The following is a 23,965-nucleotide window of genomic DNA, read 5'->3' as shown; positions in this document are numbered from 1 at the left end:
AGATTCAGTCTGGCAATCTTTGTCAGATCTTTTGTTGAGCTTGAAGTTTCAAGATTCAGTTCTTTGAGCTTAAAATTCTTTGAGTTTCCTTTTTCTCCATCCGGGTCGCGGCAGCATCTGTTGTAAAGTTTTCTTTCATCGAAGCAGAGACCAGGAGACAGTTGGGATCGCGTTCAACGGAAGTTATTCTTTATTGAGAACTCTGCTGTACGTTGCTGTAGTACTTCCAACATGATCTAACTCTAATACAGTATGCATTGTAGTTATATACAATCCAAGGGGGAGGGATTACATAGAGGTGGAGATTCTGAACAAAGCATGCAAATTAAGTATACAGGTTAAGGTAACACCCTAGACTGTGAGGGTCTGGCCCATCCTAATTCAATCAGCATAAGGCTCCAAGAGCCATTTGGGTCCGAAAGCCATTTGCAGAACAAAAGGTGAGATTCTCAGTGAATCATTCGTGTGCTAATCCCATCAGTCTGACAATAAGGAGAGAACAGAAATTGCAACTTTGCTGAGATCTTAACCTTAAAAGATTCTTTACCATGATGTTGTGTACAGAAGCATATTTGAAATAGATTCTTAAATTTGTAACCCTTCAGAACCAATTCCCATATTATTCACCTTATCTTTTATAACCCACCCATAACTTTACTTTCATACTTTCTTTTTCCTGACATTCCCTTAACACTGTCTGAGACATGTGGTTCTCTTTATGCCTCCTGATATTTGCCCAGTATACCAGTGCTAGCTGGTCCCTCCTCAAATGCAGTGGCACCTCTCCTCCCCAAGGTTCAGTTTAGACTGGCTTATATAGCCTAGGACAAGCTCATTACACCCAAGACCATAACAACTGCAAGGGCATCCATACCAAAACCTTTGTAGCCTAAACATATGACCATTTAACTTTCAAGTATAAATAAAATAAACTCATTCGGCAATTTAAACAACCTGTAAACACCATAGGACATTTATCCATGCCTACATCACCAAGAATTAAGTTCCCTTCGCTACTAATAGAAATGGTTTGACCCAACATAAGAAAAAGGAAGCTGTAGTCCCACCCCCTCCTTTGAGGACTTACAGGAACAGGATATGATGAGTAGACAGCATGTGTGCCAACTGTTTGCAATGTGGGAATAAATACAGATTTGAAATAATAAAAAACAAAATGCATAATTACCACTTGTCTCTGTGTGGTTAATGGGAAAAATACATAAAAGGAAAACTACATAAAACGTTGTGATGACCGCTGATATGTGCACCTATCTGCAATCAACTCAAACAGCATATCTTAAACTTATTATAATTGAACGTTATAGAATAATTTCGAAAACTTTTAGCCTTTTATGTTCAAACCGGATTCAGACAATGATGGAGAGACTCAAGAAGGACGTTTCTGAATGGTTAGTTGATGAATTTATGTAGCTTATGTGTAGTTATCTTCTAGTCATTGATTAGCATATTCTGTCTTGATAATCTATAAATCGTGTTCCAGGGGGCGGGGTTTATGTAAATTTTATGGTTGGTGATGTCACTAACCCGGGAGGAATGTCGTGTAGTCCCAACCAGCTGTTTGTTGCAGTCCTTAAAAAGTGATTTCTTTAAAAGCAAACATCTCCCTTTGCTTTGAACTTTGAGCGTTGTAACTTTGCAGATGTTGTTTATGCTAAAACAGCAACATTACACACTAACTAAAGTTAAAAATGTTAAATCATAATCAACCACCCCTTTAACAATTTTTCATTTGTGTTTCAAATGGCGTTTTCGCAGCCTGAAAATGCAAGTGTTTGAAAAATGGTTCCATGTACAAATGTACGAGAAAAAAATCCAAAGGAAAAACTTTTCTGTTTTTAGTACATCGTTGTTGTGTAAACTTACCCCAAGTCTTACCCTGGTTAACTATAGTAATCAGATTAAAAAGAGTATCGATTTGGCGTGCTGTCCGATGGGAGGGATCCAAGCTAGGAATTTGGGCCGAACCTAGAGTAGGCTACTCCCCCATATCTTTGGTTAGGATAGTTTTAAGACTTTAAGCAGCAGCAACTGCTGATGGAATGACAACGGCGTTCTGGCATTTTATGGCGCATGCGCGACTATAAATCCTGCTTCATGACGTTCTACTGTAATCTACGGGAGAACAGCTGATTTGCCGTAGTCGTTAGGTGACAGATTAGATAATTAAATGTTATGTTTTGGTTATGTGGCATTTTAATTGTATGTAGGCCTATCATTTAATTCCAAAAGCAACCCCTCTCTTGCTTTTTTGTTTTTACATTTTATCGTTATTACATATTTTTTGTACTTTGTCAAATGATTAAATGGCCCGTTACACAGTCCTCTTTTTTTGTTGCTTAGTTATTTTTGCGTTCTTTGGCTATGGCAGTTAACCGTGTAGCCTACTTCCGGTGGGCTATAGGCCTCCTCTTGTGCTGATTGCTGATTGGATAGGCAATTTGAAAATGTTCCTCCCTAACTTTGTTAATAAAACATCATAAGTGGAGAAAAGTTTGTATGGCTACTATGAGTGTTGGTTATTTAGTCATAAAGAGTGTGAAAGTTTGCCATTGAGCTCCGGGGAGTTTGTAATAAACCAAGAATCAACATTGGCTTGGCTTTTCGGTGATTGCTAGAACTTTTGGTGAATTTTTATTAACAGGTGAGTAGCCTATTATTGAACAGATAAATTGCCATTCATTGTAAAGAATTAGCTATCTATTTTCATAATGGGTTGTTTTTGCACTGTAATTTGGGCTGGCCTACTGGAATTTATTTTCAAGGAAGTCTCTATTAATGGGTATGGCTAGTATGTAACATATAGCTTCAGCTAGTGAATCATTTCCATATCACTTGGTGAATGTTTTATGAGCAGCAGAATAATCTCTCCTTAGCATTTTGGCCAGAATATCAGTCAGTGTTTGACCATGTCAGACTGGCAATTGTTATAACTTTTGCAACATCATTCATTTAAAAATATTCTTGTTTCCAGTTAGTCAAAACAACGGAATAAAATATATCACTTACTGTACATGCTCAGATGAAATTATTTTTGAAATTTCATGTATTCACATGGTGTCCCGAATCATATTCATCCGCACAGTAATGCAGAGCCGAAACACAACCAAAACAATGATTTTCCTCAAAACGTTACATGGTGTACCTTTAAAAAAGTTCTTAAAATAGACTTAAAGGGTTAGTTCACCCAAAAATGAAAATTCTGTCAGTAATTACTCACCCTCATGTTGTTCCAACCCCGTAAGACCTTTGTTCATCTTCGGAACACAAATTATGATATTTTTGATTAAATCTGAGAGCTGGCTCACTCCTCCATAGGCTTCTATACGGTGGCCGAGAAGGGTCACAACACAAACAAACGCCACAACAACTACATATGCAGAAAACACCTCCAAATTCAGAAAACACATGCAAACGCCACAACAACTACATATTCAGAAAACACATACAAACGCCACAACAACTACATATACAGAAAACAACTTCGTCGATTTCACATCACGTACGCTGCAAATATTCACAGCACGAGCAAATAGGGAAACGAACTGCAAACTGCAAAGACACAACGGAAATGTTTCCAGGGGGCCCATAATCAGTGACGGCTACAAGAGGTAAGTGTTTCCAGAGCCCGTCTACGGCCTTATTAGACATTATCTGGTGTTTCTCTTTTATTATGACAGACTTGTCGATGTGCTCTGATACCGAAGTGGTTTGCAGCACAAAACGGACAGAACATTTCAATCTGAAAAATAAATAAATAGTTCAGATATCAGGACAACAATCTACAAACGCCGGTAATGCATCTATTTAGTGACCAGAAGCGAGCTAGCCAGCTAGTTTCCAGCTAACAACGTTGGCAGAACGTTTAACAATTATCTGCGTGGACTAATACGTTATGGGGACAATAACTTAATATGTTGAAAACACACAAAACCACTTCGGTATCAGAGCACATCGACAAGTCTGTCATAATAAAAGAGAAACACTTACCTCTTGTAGCCGTCACTGATTGTAGTTGTTTTCTGAATATGTAGTTGTTGTGGCGTTTGTATGTGTTTTCTGAATTTGGAGGTGTTTTCTAAATATGTAGTTGTTGTGGCGTTTGTTTGTGTTGTGACCCTTCTCGGCCACCGTACTTCTAAGACATTATAACTTGCTGGCCCAGAAAATGCATTAAAGACATCGTTAATATAGAGTGGCTCAATCTTAAGTTTATAAAGCGACGAGAATACTTTTTGTGCGAAAAAAAAAAAAAAAATTACGACTTTATTCCACAATATTAATTTCCTTCTCTCTGGGCCTCGAGTTTTTTGCATCTGTGTTGCACGTCACCACGTAGGCTCACTATTGGCCGACGCTGGTCATGTGTGTGATGCGTGTGACGTACAACACAGAAGCGCTGCGCTAAAACACTACGTGAAAAAACTCGAGGCCCAGAGAGAAGGTAATAAATAGTGGAATAATGTCGTTATTTTTGTTTGTTTTTTGCGCACAAAAAGTATTCTCGTCGCTTTATAAACTTAAGATTGAGCCACTGTAGTCACTTAGACTATATTAACGATGTCTTTAATGCATTTTCTGGGCCAGCAAGTTATAATGTCTTAGAAGCCTATGGAGGAGTGAGCCAGCTCTCAGATTTAATCAAAAATATCTTAATTCGTGTTCCGAAGATGAACGAAGGTCTTACGGGGTTGGAACAACATGAGGGTGAGTAATTACTGACAGAATTTTCATTTTTGGGTGAACTAACCCTTTAAGCTATATGGTGACACAAATATATAGCCATACATGTATTTTATGACTGAATTAATTTGTTCATTTTTAAACAAGTTTTTTACTTCAACAATGTGGAAAGACTCAGTAGAAGGACATTTTTCTGAACAGAAGTGTCGTATCCGCCCTGGCCCCCGGAATTGTCAGGTCCGCCCACGCTCCACGGCCCAGGCCCACGCTCATGCTTCCTGGCCCTCCATCCCTCCCCCAAGACCGCCTCCGCTTCACGACCTTCCTGAACTATTGTTTTTTGGTTTTGTTGGGCGTCAGGAGCCGCCCATAGAGGGGGGTCTATGTCACGGTTTGGGTTTTGTTTCTTGTCATTGTCATGTTTCTGTGTCTTGTCATGTGATCCTGCCATGTGTCTTGTCATTGGTTAATCGTCTGATCATTGTTCACAGGTGTTTTTAGTCTGTGTATTTAAGCCTTCATGTTTGCCCTGTGTCTTTGTCGCGTATTGAATGTTTGTCCAGGTTCTTGTTTTGAGTTCTGGGTTTCATGCCTTGCCCTTGTTTTTTGTTTTTGAAGTAAAGTTGCATTTGGGTTCTCTACCAGCTTGCCTCCAGTGAATTCATTACAGTAGCTGTCTATGTGCTAGCAACATTGTAACAACGTAGAATTGTAAGACGTGACAGGGCTGTAACGTTGTTGCGCGACATTCAGCAACTGAGAGACAACGTTCTGACTTTTTTTTTTAAATGCTGGATAGGCCGATAGATATCCCCCATTTAGCATTTTATATTTTGAGGTTAATTTTTAATTAGTCAGATGTTAGATAATTATATATTTTTAAAATATTGTTTATCCTTATTATTATTTAATGGGGCTATCAGTAAATTAGCCTAATTATAATCAACACCTGCAAATGTACACTTTGAAGAGTAAAAATGACAGAAGGTTATGTTAATTCAACTTTATTAAAACTGCATATGGTAGCCTAATCAAATTGCACTTCCAAAAGTCATACATTTGTGAAAAAAAAACTAAATAAATGATTATACAAATTTATTTTAAGTATAATAAATAAAACATAAAAAGCAAAGATCAGAACATTTAATGAACAAAACTTCTTCGGGTTCTGTACATGGCAGACAGGGGAGCGTAGTCGAAAACCAGGCGATAAAGGTCAGTAAGTTAACCGGAATCAGTCCAGGAAACATTAACAAATCCAGAGGAGCAAAGAAACGAATGAGACTAAATATCAGACAAATCAAGTGAAAAACTAAACAGTGCGAGCGAGGCTACATTAGTCACATTAGAAAATGTTGTAGTTTGTGTTTAAATACTTACGTATCTTATTTAGCTGAGGTAAATTAAACCCAATAGCCTACTCACGTATCCTTGCTCGATGAAGAATGAGACAACACAATGAGCCCAACGGGCGGTTGAAATTTAAAAGGGAGCCTGGAGCACGGAGAGCCTGGCCACTCCCTATTGTACCTATTGTACTATTGTCCTATTGTACCGAATTTTGGTTGTAGTTCCACCAGAGTTCCACTGGGGGCGATCGCCCATGAGTGCAAAATGAATGGGAGTCTATGGGGCTAGACGGCTAAATTTGTCTCTTTCACCCGATTGCCGTTGAGAAATCTCAGATCTGATTGTAGGTTTTGCAAGTTCAACATGGGTTATAGGTCGAAAGTTGAATGAACGAGTACTTATGTCCTTTCGATTTCTTACAGGTTGAGTTGTTGTTGCCCATAACACGCTAGCATTCTGCTAATGAACGCTGATTGGTCAGTGAAGGACTGATTATGACCAGAGATACCGCTTGATGGCATCGTGGCATCCGAAGCGGGACCAGAAACAAACAAAACAAAAACTCTTCTAGCACGTGTATTTACCTGTGTCAGCTGTGTTGTCGATGCCTCGATAGGAAAGAAAGTGCAGAGCGTGAAAGCACCAAAGTGACTGAAGGATTGCCGTAAAGCAGTATCTCTGGTCCGTACGATGTGTATGACGTCATTGATATTTTAAAAGACTTTTTAAAGCAAATAAGTGACTCTAAAAAATCTAACATCCAGCAATGTGTAATTTCTTTGCATCTCCTTTCGAATACAACGTTCAAATTACTAGACAAAAAATTATATCCTGAGAAAAGTGGATTTTGAGGGGTATAGCGCCATAGACCTCCATTCATTCTGCACTCGTCCTGTGAGCGCCCTCATATGGAGCCAGAGTGGAACTGCAACCAGTTCAGAAGCCGGAAGTTTACTAAGAGTGGAACTTCTCCCCTCATTAGACATTCTCTGGCACAACCTTAAGCAATGTCCCTGAACGGTGGTTTAATGTCAACATTGTGACAACGCTGTAACAACATTCACCACACAACGTAGTTATAGCAACCTTTTGGCCATGTTGTTAACACGTTGTTAGAAGGTTGGGTGCGTTGTGCCAACGTTCTGTGTTTGCTGGGAAGTTACCTCCTTACAAGCCTGGAAAAATGAGATTGTCTCTTCTTGTTTTTATTCTTGCTGACAAGGCAGGATGCTTAGAATTGCAATGGCATACATCCAAAAAAACAAAAAAAAATTGATAACTATGCAGGAGAGACCAGTAAAAAAATTTTTTGTTAAAGTATATTCAAAATGTTGTTAATTCATGACTTTAGTTATTTCGGCACAGGTTAGCACAATGTTAGAGACTAATAATCCTTTGTGGATTGGTCACCTGAACTGTCTGTAAGTTTTGTCAGTTTTGTTTGATTCACTGTGTGAATCTTTGAAAACCCCTGAAACGGACTGAAGTCCATGGTGTCATAAAGCAAGTGATGGTGACCTCTGGTGTTGATCAGATGGAGCAGATGCTATGGTATCGCTGTGTCATATCCATGTTCACACCAGATCTTCTGTAAAGGATGACCCTGATAGTCGATCTTCTTCATCTTTCCCACTCTTACCCTGAGTCTGAGAACAGCAAGCATCTCCCCATTTGAATGCAGAGGGTAACGGGAGGCGTTTTCAAAGCTTCTAGTGACCCAACATGGCATCAGAGAGAAGCCCTTGCTCATGATCCTCATCGCATTCAACATTGTAGTGCCATGACACATTATGTAGGATTGTTTGCCTCTATGCCAATTTGGTTGAATGTCAACGAAGAAACACTCAGGCCATATACAACAAGAACAAGAAGAGCTCACAAACACAGATGTCCGAAACATCTTGCTGCTGTATTCCCATGACAGTACAGACGTCTGGTAAACAAACCTTCAGATAAATGTTGCAAAGTTATTTTTGTGGTTTGCTTAAAACAGGGGTGTCTAAACTCAGTCCTGGAGGTCCAGTGTCCTAGAGATTAGTTCCAACTTTCCTCAAAACACCTGCCTGGAACTTGGAAGTTTCTAGTATGCTAGTAAGACATTGGCTTCATCCGAAATCACATACTATCTTGAGTAGGTACTTATTTTGAACAAGTAATTACTTTGCGACCATGAGCAGAATTGGACACTCCTGGCTTAAAGTGATAGTTCCAAAATAAAAATGATGTTTTCAATCAGGTACATCTATGTCATTTCAAACCTGTATTTTGTTTTTGTTCATTTTCATCTTTTAAATGTTTTTTTTTTTTTTTACTGTAGAACACAAATGAACTTATTTTGAAGAATGTAAACTGTTTTTTTGTGCATGCAATGAAAGTCACTGGGATCTAAAACATGCCATTGAATGGACAAAAAACGTGAGACATTTTTGCAAATAAATTGCCAAAGAATTGTTCCACAGAAGACAGGAAGTATTTTTTTTAAATGACACGAGGGAAAGTAAATGATGACAGAATTGTCATCAACTATCCCTTTAAACACAACACAGTCCACACTTTTAACACATTGATCGGTTTATTAATTTTTCCCATAATTAGCAATTTGCATACAGTAAATATCTGTATATTTTAAAGAACACTTTTACAGCGAAGTATAAATTCAGAGGTTGTAAAGGTAGCTTTAAGTGAAACTAAAAGAAAACTACTTTTGATATTTGGAGTATTACAGTATATGCTCTTATAATATTATATATATATTTATTCTGTATCAATGATTCTGCTTGTACATATAAAATTAATAGAAGTTTATATCAGTACCTATATTCATAATTGTGACCAGTCTGTTTACAATGTCAACCAGATGTTTATCTACCAGTGTTTTTATACATTGTGTGTGTGTGTGCATGCGTGTATATATTAGAGAGAGAGAGAGATAGAGAGGGAGATGCCCCGTAGTGATAGATGCCCTTTTATTTCATTTGAGCCCCAGTCCCTGAGAAACTCTCTGCAAATCTCCGTTGATCATGATCACTGATGATCCAAAACCAAGCAATTCTCACATTTGTTTGTTGTTTATTAAAAATTCATATATTTAAGTACAGCAAACATTCAAACATGAAAAAAACCCTAAAAACATAATGAGAGTACTTTTGAAAATTTACATCAAAACAGGGTTTGGTAATGTAATCATTATGATTACAAATGGATTTTTATTCCTGTTTGTTGAAGTTTAATATTTTAATATTATTTAATTATCAAAGAGATCAAGCAGGCATTTGGTGTACTTTTAGTACATGCACAATGTTATTGGCTTCATGAGTGCAGCATGGGAACAGTCCTCTCTGAAAATCTTTTTTTGATACCAACAAAGCCTCCAAACTTGTCCAAAGGTATCCAACCAGCAGTCACTGAAAACCAAAACCAGTTTCTCCAGTGCACAGTTTATTACTAAATACAACTTTATCAAAATGTAAAGTCTTTCATAGACAAGTCTGTCTAAATATTAGCCCTCATTAAGGTTTGGGGTGTCTTTAAGCAATAGAGCGTTTTCTCTTTTAGCCGTCTCTTCAATACAAAAGTCTTTTATATTTCATCCATGATTAGCTCTGTAGGTAATGCGTCCCAGGTGAGGTTAGGCGTGACCAGTGTGTGTGGTTTCCAGCATCTCCTCATAAAGCCAGCTCTCAGTGAAGTTTCCTGACTGCTCCATTAGCTCAAACAGACGCTTGTACTCATCAGGGTAGACGTCGCCTGTCATTGTGTCGTCAAGGAAGCAGAGCTTTGAATTGAGCTCTGATCCACTGCCAGGACTCCATGAGCTTTGGAAGACAGCAGACCAAAGGTGTGAATGCATACAACCAATCATATATGTTTGTTCACTCAGAAATTCTAGTTTGTATACAAATACAGGTAATAAACGTACTTGATTTGTTCAATCAATCTGCGCTTCCTTTTAGCAAGGCATTGTTTCACCATCAAAACCAGAGTGCTGCCATTCAAGGGGGTTAGGTGGGAGTTAAACAAGTCCTCACGCGGGGTTATCCGCACCAAACACAGGTTATCACTCTGGGAAGTCTGTGGGGGCAAAAAAAAAACAAAAAAACATGGAATACTGGCTTAACTTTTTGTAGAGGACATCAAGAAATTAGACTTAACAACATGCTAAACCACAGCCAATACTATTTTTATTTAATTATTTTTTATTTAATTGTTTTTATTTAATTTTAGAAATTGATGCATGAAATTGATTAAAATTGACAGTAAAAACGTTACAAAAAAATTATTTGTTTCAAATAAATGCTTTTGAACTTTCTATTCATCAAAGAATCCTGAAATAAATGTATAACAGTTTCCACAAAAAATATTAAGTAGCACACCTGTTTTCAACATTGATAACAATAAGAAATGTTTCATGAGTAGCAATAATAAGATATTTCTGAAGGATCATGTGACACTGAAGACTGGAGTAATGATGCTGAAAATTCAGTTTTGCCATCACAGGAACAAATGACATTTAAAAATACATATGATAGAAAAAAGTTATTTTAAATTGTAATATTTCACAATATTACTGTATTTTTGATCAAATAAATGCAGTCTTGGCGAGCATAAGTGACTTACAATACACACGGTTTGAAATTAACACCCACCGACTTGCCAAATGCGGGTGAAAATCCACTGTGGTGGGTAACGCATATCAACACTGGCCAATTTAGTGGGTTATGATTCATAAATGATATTCTATCACTTTACATGGCATCGCTATAAGAGCCCTTCCTCTAAAAGGAGCCTCAAACATTAGCAAAACAATGTGCAAAGAGAGTCGCACACTGAGAGACACCGCAACATCTTTAAAATTCAAACACATTGTTTTCTATGACAGTACAAAGTTTACGACTCTGTTCAAAAATCATGCCACACCACAGCGTCACTCAAATCGTTTTCCAACGATTTAGGCCGAATGTACCTACTGACTTTACCCTACAGGATTGTGTATTTTTCAGTAATAAGTTTGTTTTTGTGGCTTGAATAAATATGCTTCATACAGACAAGTAAATAATATAGAAAACATAGTACTAACATTAGAGACTAAAAGTACACATAACAGACTAATGTTTCTCAGCTCATTTTAAGATAGAAGACATTACCAGCAATTCATTAAGCGAGTTATAAATCTGAGCTTATTCAGTGAGAAAATGAGTTGTCGGACTCAGCCAAAATATGATTCAGACCAATGACTTGTATGATCGATTCAGACTGATTCACTAATTATTTCAGATGATTCATTAAGAAGAACCACAAATAAAATCCTAAACAAATTGGACAGAGGGATGTGATGACGACACAGTGCCTCTCCTGATTCACTAATACAATATAAACAGATGAAGAATCCTAGAGTGATATTGCTTGTATGAAAATACTTACAGTGCTCTTTGATGTGGACTTTTTATTACTCCTGCTTATACTCAGAAAGGACGACAATGGCTCCTGGTAATGAGGATAAAGCAGAAATACAGTATAAACCCATTAATCATTTATTGATAAATTATTCCCAGAAAAAGGTAACAACGCATAAATAATAATAAAATGTCTCACCTCATGCAGTAACTCAATATCACAGGCAATCTGCCAGAGAACACTGAAAGCTAGGTAGTTCTTATAATCTCTTGGACGGGTCACTAGTTTCTGTCAGAGAAAAGAAGCATAATTCATACATCGATCCAACTGGAAAGCTCCAACTCCTGCTTCTTATATAGAGGGTTAGTTCACCCAAAAATAAATCTGATCAGTCACATGTCAAATGACTGAATGGCTGTTTAAAAAACTGCATTTCTGCTGTTCCTTAAGCGCCATCTACTGTCAGAGGGTAAATGAGCATTTTCAATCAGCACATCCGTTTTGGGGTCGTTTACGTGCGGATGCCTCTTTGACACAGTGCACACACAATTTTGTAAATTTTAACCTAAATTATTCTAAAAATGCATTTGCCTTCATTCCCATAGAGTACCTAATTTAAACATCTGGAGGCATATATTGCTTGGCTTCATTGCTGTCATTAGTTGTTGCCAAACATCTCCAAAACCGGTCATCTTCAAGCTATTGAGAGATAAATTTACACACTCTCATTTTGCTGGAATTTGCCCTCGCACTGTGACGTACTAGGTAAAAAAAAATGACGATGAATGAAAGTCTTACGTGTTTGGAACGACATCAGGGTGAGAAGACAAAATTTTCATTTTTGGGTGAACTATCCCTTTAAGACTTTTTAATGGCCTTAAAATCAGGAGATTCTAATTTCAGACTTTTTAATGCCCCGCAGGAAGCCCGAGCATGTTTGAGCTTCCGCAAGAAGCGATGAGGTTTGGAACGTCCCATGGGTGAGTATATGATGACAGAGTTTTCATTTTTGGGAGAACTAACCCTTTAAACTTTGTACATGTGAACTCACCATGTATTCATTCTTGCTGATGAACATAATCAACTCCACACGTCCGTAGCGGAATATAGAACGGCGCTCAAACAGGTTGTAAATCAGCTTCCACAGTATGCTCTTCTCATTCCTGTGTGAGAAGATCCCCACAACCTTCACCGGGACATCTGTTTCAGAAATGGAAAGACAGAAAAAGCATGATCAAAACCACATATTTATGCCTCGCTTAAAAGGATTGTTTACTCATCCTTGTGCTATCGGTGTCTTTCTTCACTTTCACATTAATCTGAATGTTTGGGACACTAACCTGCTGACCAAGGTACCTCAGAGATGGCTAGGTCAGAGAAGAGCTTCTCCGAGTACATGGCTGGTGGTTTCATGCTGCCGTGGCCGATGGGATCCAGCTTGAAGAAGTCACAATGAACCACATCCAGCTGCCCTTCCAGTTTGCTCTCCAGGTCCTTTAAGACCAAGGGTTATTTTAGGGGTGTGTAATATGAAGATATTAGACTGTGAACGATTAAAATGTCTTCACGATCTACCTATTATCTTTATTATCTCTCTCGCGGTTACACTAACGTGACATTGATGTTCTTCATCATTAAGCGAAGGTAAACATTTGGGAGAAAATCTGATGCGTGTCAATATACTGGATTTGTGCAAAGGGCCGTTTACATGACATAATTTTCAACTAAATACGTAAAACTTTACGTGTTTTGGCCTTTTATTTAAACGACAATGGCGTTTTGGGGGCCATTTTTATAATAAAAATTATACCATCATTGTCTACAAAAACTTGAAAACGGTAACGTCATGTGCACGCGTATTACATATTCAGTCTATAGGCGGATGTTTCTTTACAAAGTGACATCGCCAACTACTGGCCTGGCAGCAAAATACAGCGTTTTTAATCCTTTTCGCAGATCTGTGTGAACAGGGATTGTTTTGACAATGGTGACGTCTGTACGCAAAAAATACGAAGGAAAAAACTTTTCCATTTTTAGAACATTGCCGTCATGTAAACGCACCCTTAAAGTGACATTGTATTGTTGTTAATATGAATCAAACCACAAAAGAAAGAGAAAACCTCTCACTACTCTTGAGAACAGAATAACTTTTGTAGCTTTAATAAGAATTGATGCATATTTATTAATTCAGTGAAGAATATGCAGTTTTTTTTAAAAAAAAGTTACATTTGATTATTCAATTTATTTCTTGAATGCTGCTGTTAAATAGACCTACTGTACCGGAAAAGTGTAAATCATTTCATTTGTATCTTTCTTACATAATATTTGGCCTATGGATTGTATATTTTAATAACCAAGTAATAAAATAATGAAATAAGTTGAAAATTCAACTTTGCATCACAGGAATAATTTTCCTTTTAAATTATAATAATATTTAGTTTTAAGTTTTTTTCCCCTGTATTTTTGATCATATAAATGCAGCCATAGTGTGACACTTTTGAACAGTAGTGTACATTTGATATATACTTTTATTACTCCCTGACTTGGAAAATAAGCCTTGTTAACAATGCTTTAAAAAAAAAAAAAATAACATACTGAAATTCAGTAAGTGAATGATAAAGATAAACTGAAATATTGAAATAAAAATAAGGTGAGACCAGATTTTGGTCATATCACTCACCACAACTTTCCCTAAATGGTCTGTCATTCTTTTTTCTTTTATGTTTTGTTACCTTGTAAAGTATTTTTTATTTTAAATAGGGAAATTAGTTTAGCAGTACTGCTCAGTAACTTGCAAAAAAGCCTTAAAAGCCAGCATGAAAAAGAATCGTCGTGATCCTGCATGAAACAATCGTGATATGATATTTCTGCCATATAGCCCACCCCATGTTAATTATTAGGAAATGGGTCCAGTAAAATCTGACAGTGAGTAGAATGAGTTAAGATCATTTCAGATGTCTACCTGCAGCTCAGGAAGGAAGTTTGCTTCACTTTCCAACGCAACCACTCTTTGAGCCCCACGGTTCAGCAAAGCACGCGTCAATACGCCAGGACCTGCGGACGAAGACAATCCCCACATGAATACATCTACAAATGCTGATGCCATTCAATTAGCAGTTGACAGACACACACCTGGGTTACACTCAAATATAACAGCTTTCCCGTCCTCAATATCTCCGGCGAGGTGGTCGGTCACGATTCTCGCGAGGGAAGGGTCTACGATGAACCGTCTCAGGTGTTTACAGGCTAGGGCTTTCTGCGTGTTCTCATCCACATCGCCCAAATCTAACGGGTCGTACCGGCAGAGGGGGCGAAACTGCCCCTGCAGAGGCACGGCGACAGCGGAGAGGTTCCTCTGAACGATTACTCCTGAGGATGGAGTAATAAGCTCTGGTTTGCCCACCTGAGCTGGGGTCTTCCTTGCGCCGGAGGAGAATGAGTCTGGAGAGCAAGTTCTCGCAGATGTGGACAACGTACTGTGTTTAGTCAAAGGCAAAGCACAGGGAGATGCAGATCTTGATGTTCCACTGAGAGTTCTTAAAGTCAGGACAAAGAACCTACATCCTCCACACGCCGCCATGATGACCAACAAGCCTGAAGCCTGAAATCATATAATAAAACAGTAAAATGTCAAATCCAAACCTGAACAGTTTTATGTAACTATAACTTTTCTGTACTTACGTCATTCATGACATTTTACTGTATTGGGCTAAAACACAGTACTATTAACTGTAACAAATGTTATTTAAAAAACCCCTGATATTTTCAGTGTTCAAATATGTGTGAGAGGAAAACTTGATATAAATTATAAAGATAGCAATTTAACATTGGCTTTATCTGAATAGACTGATTAGGCTTAGTTCAATAAAGATATTTAAGTAGCTTTTATAAACATGCCTTAGAAAAAAAACAATACTGGTGTGCATCTTGAGACAAAACAAATGGCACTGACATGTTAACGTTACATGACCATTACATTACGCTTTTGCACCAAACGTCCTCGTTAACTATCCGTCTCTCCTGCATATGCAGATTGTTGGTTATAGATTTTAAGACAATTTTAACCCAAACTGACCTCAAGTGATGCGGTTCTTGTCCACAGGATCTACATTAATGAATCGCATTCAAGCTGCGCAACACGCGCGTCCGTGACATTGAGCCCCGCGTGCTGTTGACCCGATGCTTTCGCAATCCTATTGGCGAGGCGCACTACGTACGTCATGTCGCCGCGACGTCCCGACATATTATGCTGATCAGGAGTGCGTCAGATTTGCGCATTCTGAAATTTGTTAATTTTTTTTTTTTTTTTTACGTGCAGTAAGCATTCGTCTCAATATAAACTGTTTAAAACACATATAGAAATGATAATGAAAATATCTGTTTTTGTGGTGAAATTCTTTTTTTTGAGTTTCAGATTGTTTAATAACCTGCGCAGTGCCGAGTCAAGTTGACTGTCATGAATACAAACAGGGCTTTCATAGTGTGTATGTACTGTATGTAGACACATGGACGGTCAGTGTGGGTGATATTGTTATGATGGATGTGAATATAGAGCGGTTTGTCAGTGAGGGTAAAGGAAATGGTTTGCGTGCTCTGCGTGGAATCAAACCCGGTGAAGTGATCCATTCATGCGAGCCGTTTGCATTCTGCATAGCCAAGGATTTCTTGAAAACCACCTGCCAAAGTTGTCTCAAGAGGTAAGAACACAATCGAACATGTACTGTGTTTTTTAGACATGGTACGCGATGCCATACAATTATTTTGGAGTACCATGTATGTAAATACCACAGTGCACGCTCTTCAGTACCATAGTATGTTCCAAAGTACCATGGTATAGCATTATTTTGTAAGGGTAAAATGCTTTTAGCAACTGTCGTTCTTTATGCTCCTCTTCTGCCATATGATAATGTTTTCGTGAATATGAAATAAAGAGTTTGCGAAATGCCAATACAAGTGTAATGCATGACATTGCTGAGTTTGACCTCCAGGAGGCGCTGCTGCTCTTTCTCTGATGTTGCTGCACCTTGAATTCATTTACATGATGGACTGTTGTTTTTTGTTGGTCAACTAAATAAGTGCGAAATGACGCTGTTTACATACCTAGGATAAAATAATATATAGCATAAAGACTATCTAAAGTCCCCCTTTGGATAAGAAAAATAGCCCTTGCTAATATTTACTTTTGGCGACGGCAATTTTAGCAAATTTCGACTCTCGATTAATTGGCATGATCAGTTTATTTTCAGTTTTAGCAGTGCATTTTTATTTATTTATTATTATTTAAATACTAGTTTGGGCAGTTTTTCAATATATAATGTTTTATGCTGCTTTTGAGGGTTTTTTTTTTTTTTTTTACAGCTGTGACAGTGTGAAGTTTACAGTTACTATGTTCAGAATGTCCTTCTATTTTCCTGCAGTATATTGAATATATTGTACTATTTTCTGTATGCATAGAATATACATCTAATAATCTGCTTGATTTGAACTTCCTTTTCATTTTGATGATGCAGAATTCATATCCGGAGATAATACATAAATTAATTTTAAATAACAAATATTTGAACAATTTCAAGTATTATATGGGCAATTCTACAGAATTGATGCAAAGTCAGAGTTGGAAACAGAGTTGTTTTTCCCCACAAATTTTGCATGTATGCAAATTGTATAATATCCAAGGTACGCTTTTCTAGTAATTGTGCAGTTAATTCTCATATTGTATTTTCAGAAAATGCTGGAATATTTTCCTTCTCCCCTAATTTGTCACTACCGAAACACAATATTAAATAACATATTAAGAAGGCTTATAATGACCTATTAAGATTTTGTTTACATCTACCTTATAAATATATATTTTTTCTATTTAAAAAAAAAATATTTTTACAGGTTAAATCAATAAAGATTATATTTTTAATAATATTTTAAATGTAATTTATGAGATTTGTTGTACTTTAAACCCAATCTTTCTTTGTAGAAGGCATAAAGTTTATCATACTGATTTCAAAGTTAAGGATTCATTAGTTTGAATATGCATTGAAACAAACACTATCATAACATCTTAGTTGATAATTCAATATACTTTATTTTTCACTGGTCAGAACAGTTGAACACATATAACAACTAAATTTTATGGAATAACATCCTAAAAAGTTTTCTCAATAGCAGAAAAAATGAGTTTGGTAGTGACATTCCTTAAAGTTACACACAGATTTATACACACAAGTATTCTATTGTGAACATAGCTTGTTTATCTCTTTTTTTAGGTGACATAGATGAGTGCACTGCATCTGTATTGCGTGACATGGCCTAGAGAACGGATATTTGATCAGTGAAGTTCACAGAAACCAATTACCACTGAGTCAGAACTAATTTACCAGTTTACTCAAGTTGCACCAACAGAACATTTAAGCATTAATCTGCTCCAAATACACTGAATTCAAATGATATAAGCCTCGCTTTTCTATGTTGTGCATCAGAAAAACAGAAGTTTGTTGGAGAGAGCAGCTGTTGTGTTTTCATCACCTTCCCAAATATCACTGTCAGAAGTCATTTTGTTGAAGGTTTCTTCTTGTGATCCAGCGGTCTAGGCTTGTTTGTTGTCATCGTTGCAATTCATTTTAGACACGTACTGTATTTTCATTTTCAGAGGTGTAATTTTCCCCTCGCCGAGGAGAAAGAGTGTGTAGGATGATGCTGTAATGAGATTTCTAGCAGATGTGCTGTGATTTAATTCACACCAGCTTTACATGCCTGATCATCTCTGACACTTTATTAGAATCAATCTATAAAACTCTCAATGCCGACAAATGCTCATGGATGGTGTGTGTGTGTCGAGAAAATCAGTAGACCTCAGCAGAGAGTGCCGAAATGTTGATATTGTTTCTGTATATGAGTGAAAATGTGGTATCATGGGAAAGTAAAGTGGCCATCATATGCACACTTCAGAGGGCCTTTCCAAATACCCACACTTGCAGTCTTTGCACTTGACCACTTGTCCTACTTGCATGACGTATTTCCTGTATTCGGCCCAAGTGTTCAAGTACGTGAAGGCTGCAAGTGTGTGTAGAACTTTTGATTACCCGTTGAGACACAAGTGTTTACAGAGCTTTATTTAGATTTTCAATACTTAGCATTTTAAAATGAACTTCTAAATGTCTGGTCAGTAGTCCCTTAGTAACATAAGACACCATTTAAAATTGTGGTGCTCCTTATTAAGTGATAAAAAGCAGTTGCAAATGTTGTACAAAATACACATAGCCTACTCATCTTTGCACCAATAAAATGACACTTTAACAATTTGTTTTACTACCAAATTACATGCAATATCGAAGTAATTTAACTTACAGTGGAATGTTTTCCTCAATATCTCGCGATAAAATAATTTTCTCGTGATTAATTATTGCGATTAATCAGTATATGCCACTAAATTTCCTATTATGAGCTTAATCGCATCAATTTGATTCGAAGTATTGTGTTTACATGGGGTAAAGTTTAATAGCAATATTGCCTAAATCTCATTATAATCGCATTATCAGGGTGCATGTAGAGTCATTTAACAGTGGTTCTCTTCTCTGTTTCATGTGTATTAGAAAAAATACACATATAAAATATAACTATTTTTATATTAAACAGCGCAACAGACCTTTATCACGCAGTTTAGTACTTTTAATATGACAATTCACAATAATTAAATGAATAACTTTTTTTATAAATACACTTGGATGTATTTTATACACTTATATGTTAAACGAAAGATTGGATAAATATTGTATTTATTTACAGAAGTGTATGTCATCACCTCAGGTCTGAAAGATGAAATGTCTGTTTGTGATAGAGCCGTCATTTGTTGACATTTCTGTGTCGGTTTAACTCCAAAGTGTCTGTCACAGAACATCAAATATTTCTCGCAGGTAATTTAAGTAGGCCTACTTTATTTATTAATTTATTTTTAAATGAGGTTATGATAATTCTCCCATGGCATGCACTTGTTTTTAGTGTCATGTTCTGGAGTAAACACACACACCCTAAGGTATCCATTCTCGCTCTTTTTCGGGTTCTCTCCCTCCTTCTGCTCTCGTTTATTCATCTATTCCCTGTTGAGGTATTAATTGCCATCTGTTTTTTTGCCGTCTGGCTGGTTGGGGCGGCCGTTCGTCATATTTCAGGTATGTCATTTTCCTGACTCCTGCTCAATGCTTTTCTGAGCGTGACCTTGTGGAGTGGATCTTTCCACTTGAGAGGGAGGGAGAAAGGAAGACAAACAGGCTCAGAAGACAGTCATTTCTGGCCGGGGATTAGTGCTTCAGTCCTGCTGATAACCTGGCTCATCTATAGAGAGCCGTCTGCGTGGACTCACCCAGGAGAACACTGTGGATGAAAAGAAACGCCATGGAAACAGAACGTTAATAATCCGCTCAGAAGAGCTTGGTATTGTAATGCTCCCTCAGCGCAGCACTGAATAAGCTGAAAGATGCTTGTGCTGTCACAGAGCTCAAAGAATTTATTTTACAGTGTTCAGAAATGAGCGCTGTAAATCTTTATAGATGTTGGAATCAAAATACTATGATATTTCAATATATACCTTATATTTCAATATATATATACATTTTTACAGTCACTGGGAACTATACATACTGGGAACTATATTCTCAGAAGGCGAAGCACTGCTACGTCTGCGGAGTGATTTGCTCGCAGCACCTGAGAAGCCCCGTGGTGAGGAGCAGAGTTCGCTCAGAGTTGGAGTAAATCACTCCGCAGAAGTAGCAGTGCTTCGTCTTCTGAGAATATAGTTCCCAGTATACGGTTAGAAGATGGCTGTGTCTCATGTGACCTTGTTATTTGCACACGCTGTTACTATACAAATCACAACATGTAAATAGGAAAATGTTGGCGTTATTTTGTCACTTATTGGGAGCAGTAACGTTATGCTAGCTGGAGCCGTTTACTTCTTGTATTTGTGCTAAAGCTAGGCTAGCGGTGGGTGCGTCAGACATAGTTACGGCACGCACGGAGATGAGAAGGGTATGTATGGACTTATCTAACTCTGGGGGATACGGTGAATAAGTTTAAGTCCCAAAAAGTTGGCGTGTTCCTTTAAGGTGTGCAATTATTTTGAGGGAAACGCACTGCTAAAGTAGTTCCAGGGAGGTCTTGACCGCATTACAATTCCATATCACTTCGCCAAATAATTGCAGTTATTTCAAAGGTCTTTACAGCCTACAACAGCAAAACCCACAACTACACTGACCAAGCAAATAGATATAGTAGACAATAGGATAAAAACAACAAATTAGTTTTTTTGTCACAAAATTCCGTTTTATTATGTATTATGCATGTATTAGTTAGTTATTATTATAGAAAATCACATCTCTCTTTATCGCGCTCTCTCTCTCCCACTCAAACACACACACACACACAGTACTGAGCGCTACTCTGACGATTTTATCAGTAAAATAGTTTGGCAACTTAAAAAGCTAAATTATGTTTTGGAATTAGCAACGGAGGTTTGGGATTATATGCGTAAGAAAAAAACCTGTCAAACATCTTGAAATACATCATCTCTGAACAATGTCGTGGAGTGTGGTAACCGTAGGATAAGCGGAATAATTGCTTGAATTATTAGAAAAATAATGCACACCCGAGGTGGTAATGCGGCCACGACTATACCAATAGTTTGTTTTTCTTTAGGAAAAAAAAAATCCTCTCCCAATTAATGCTGTAAACTACAGGAAACCCTATAATTTTGTACATTGCTATAATATTAGAGGTTAACATTAAAAGAGATCAACCTATTCAACTGCTATTTATTTTCAGATTGGCCTACAATACACTCAAATACAAACTGAAAATGTTTGTAGGCCTATGTTTGTACTTAATGTTGCACATAAGTAGTTTTCATAAACGCTTGTCTTCATGACAAATTTATTCAAACAGTAAATAAGCTTTGATAAATAAGGTCAGTAAATAAGGTTGTTACGCTTGGCTGCTTCAGTATGCTCACAAAGACGAATAACTCACTCAAACAGTCTTTAATCCAAAAATCCAACACACATCCAACAAAGAACCGAATGAACACAGGACTTAAATAAACAGAGGAGCTAATGAGTTAATTATTAGAACAACAGGTGAATGGAATCATTAACCCATGCAGGGAACAAACTGGCACATAGACAAAACATAATCCTGACAAGTGTTTTTTTTATTTTTATAGCTAACTAACAAACTATGAATATTGGATAACTTTCTTGATGAAATGCAAGGTTGTTCACAAGCTGTTTTATTGACATCTTTTCACGGTTGAAACACTAATTGAGCGATTACATGAAACATGATTCATTTTGAAAGTTTTACTGTATTTTTCAACATACCTTCTGATGTTAATAACTTCTATTAAAGTGGAAGAAATGTCTTGCGCTCCGTGCTGCTGCTTGAACTGAGGCGCTACAGCGATCTGTCACGTCACATTTAAGAGCATCAAAATGCCATTTATTGTTTGAATTTTGTGATAAAATGAACAAAATTTGAAAGCTGAGACATTGTTTCTTATCAGAAGTAACAGAGCAAAAGCTCTTTGCAATTATTGAATGGAAGGCGCTACAAATAATGTTTGGTGTAGGGAAAACCATTACAGATTTGTGCAAAACTTTTGCGATTTTTTTTTTTTTCTTCTTCTAAATGTCGACAAAAAAAAATATTGCGAAATGATGACGTTTCCATTAACCGATGTTGCCTAAAAAAAAATATATATATTTTTTTACTTTTTTTTTTGCGGTAAAAAAAATCGACATCGAAGCGGAAAAAATAAAAGTCGTTTTTTCACCGCAGCACATTCGCGTTCGGTGTGGAAGCACTCATTACACAAACAACTGATCAAAAAAATAAAACCATCGCGCAAATTATTCGTGCGTCAAAATCGCGTCCAGTGTGAAAGGACCTTAAAACTTAATTTTTTCCTCTCGCGATAAGTAAAATCATTCCAAAAACCATGGCGACGGATGTTGGTAGGTTTATGTGCTATATCCCAGCCACTGCACTAGCCATTATTATTAATCGAAGGAGATGTGTGTATTTTCCAAGCATTAATGGTAAGGAACGACCCTTACTTGTGAGCGGCACATGAGGTGTTTCTGGGTGTTTCTCCCTGCTTCGAGGTCTTGATTGCAGTAGCACCTCACTGCAGTACACGAGATCCAGGGGGCGGAGTTGGATCCAGATGTAAGGGGTGGAGATTGGTAGGTTTAGGGGTGGGTTTAGGGATCAGGGGGTGGAGATGGGTAGGTTTAGGTATGTGTAAGGTGGGAGGAGTTGGATCTGGATCCAGCTCCTCCCCCTGGATTTCGTGTTCTGCAGTGAGGACCATCTCCTTGATTGTGGCATTTATTTGAGGTTTAGAATCCATTATTCCTGCAATTCTTTTGTCTTATATGAATTTAATAAAGAACTCTGTCTCGTATTCTGTCCAAACATACCGCGTCATCTACATCAGGTGACTGTAAATGCGCAAAAACTGTTTCCATTGCAGTTTTTCGAAATGTTTCTCATGCGAGTGTAAAAAACTTTTTTGCGATTAAATGGGAGTTTTTGCGAAATTGACGTGTTTCCATTGGGCGTAGGCTATATTCAATTCGCAATTTCAATTTGCGCAACTGCTTTTAACTGCTAATGCGTTAGTGTTGCGTTAACGTTGACAGAACTAAATTCAACACGAGACATTTTCTTTACGCAGTGTTAGTTGCAGTCTGACACATTTTTCTGCCCCCTGTTGATTGACAGGATATAATCGGCACTGATCATCGGCTGTTTTTAAACAATAGATAGTGAAAATAATTACTTTTATTAATTGCTTTTTTATACTCCAGTTTTCAGTGTCACATGATCCTTCAGAAATCATTCTAATATGCTGATTTGCTGCTCAATTATTAGGAATTATTATTGGTGCTCAATTATGAACAATAGTTCTTATTATCAAAGTTGATAACCGTTTTTGAAAACTTAATATTTTAAACCATTATACTTTTTCTTTTTAGGATTCTTTGATGAAGTTCACTAAACAGCATTTATTTGAAATATGAATCTTTAACATTATGTGAACGTACACTGCCCAGCCAGAAAAAAAAGTTGCTGTTTGGATTTAAATAGGCAGATGCTTAAGAGTATATGATTGGATCATTATTGCAGTGATTATTATGTTGCTAGCATGTTATATGTTTGGCAACAGTTCTTCTAAACCTAACAGCCTATTTAAATCCAAAATTTGACATTTGTTTTGTCCAGGCAGTGTATTTACGAATATTATATTTATGAGAATTGGAATGTGAAATGTAATGAGCCTGATTATAACTCGTATAACCCGCATGAGAACCCGGGGGTCATGTGCTGAACTACTAAGCCATGGCTTTAGCAGGGTTAAATGCATGTTTTAATTGTTAATGACATGAATGGGCTAAATATGAATCAATGTTAGTCATACTTCTGACTCCTGTCTTGAGAATCCTTCAGATGCATGACATTGATGTTGTGTCGT

At 37.2% G+C, this 23,965-nt stretch overlaps 2 protein-coding genes across 2 annotated transcripts in view; one reads left to right on the top strand and one right to left on the bottom strand.

The window, feature by feature from the left end:
• Nucleotides 1-8,996: 8,996 nt before the first annotated feature.
• Nucleotides 8,997-15,658, bottom strand: tfb2m (transcription factor B2, mitochondrial). Its single transcript, XM_084096186.1, has 9 exons — nucleotides 15,521-15,658; nucleotides 14,578-15,046; nucleotides 14,408-14,499; nucleotides 12,786-12,939; nucleotides 12,497-12,645; nucleotides 11,644-11,733; nucleotides 11,473-11,535; nucleotides 9,971-10,122; nucleotides 8,997-9,866 (listed from the first exon to the last, which is right to left on the bottom strand). Exons 2-9 carry the CDS (start codon nucleotides 15,023-15,025, stop codon nucleotides 9,680-9,682), a joined length of 1,335 nt encoding a protein of 444 aa, XP_083952312.1. The 5' UTR covers nucleotides 15,026-15,046; nucleotides 15,521-15,658; the 3' UTR covers nucleotides 8,997-9,679.
• A 232-nt stretch (nucleotides 15,659-15,890) lies between these two features.
• Nucleotides 15,891-23,965, top strand: part of smyd3 (SET and MYND domain containing 3) — a 194,872-nt gene continuing 186,797 nt past the window's right edge. Inside the window, exon 1 of the mRNA XM_084096189.1 lies at nucleotides 15,891-16,142. Within this exon, the coding sequence (XP_083952315.1) occupies nucleotides 15,979-16,142 (164 nt within the window). The 5' untranslated portion in view covers nucleotides 15,891-15,978. The remainder of the gene's footprint in view (nucleotides 16,143-23,965) is intronic.

This window comes from Abramis brama (genome assembly GCF_963993115.1).
Source record: "Abramis brama genome assembly, chromosome: 21".
Taxonomy (NCBI): Eukaryota; Metazoa; Chordata; class Actinopteri; order Cypriniformes; family Leuciscidae; genus Abramis; species Abramis brama.
Note: the sequence above shows the minus strand (reverse complement) of the source record. Positions and strands in the feature narration are given on the sequence as shown.

What these genes read in the sequence shown, in the direction of transcription:
- tfb2m (XM_084096186.1), bottom strand. Translation starts at nt 15,025, where the DNA reads ATGGCGGCGTGTGGAGGATGTAGGTTCTTTGTCCTGACTTTAAGAACT. An exon ending in TGAGGTACCTTGGTCAGCAG is followed by an intron (nt 12,646 to 12,785) that starts GTTAGTGTCCCA and finishes TTTCTGAAACAG; the next exon opens with ATGTCCCGGTGAAGGTTGTG. An exon ending in TCAGCAAGAATGAATACATG is followed by an intron (nt 11,734 to 12,496) that starts GTGAGTTCACAT and finishes TTTCTCTGACAG; the next exon opens with AAACTAGTGACCCGTCCAAG.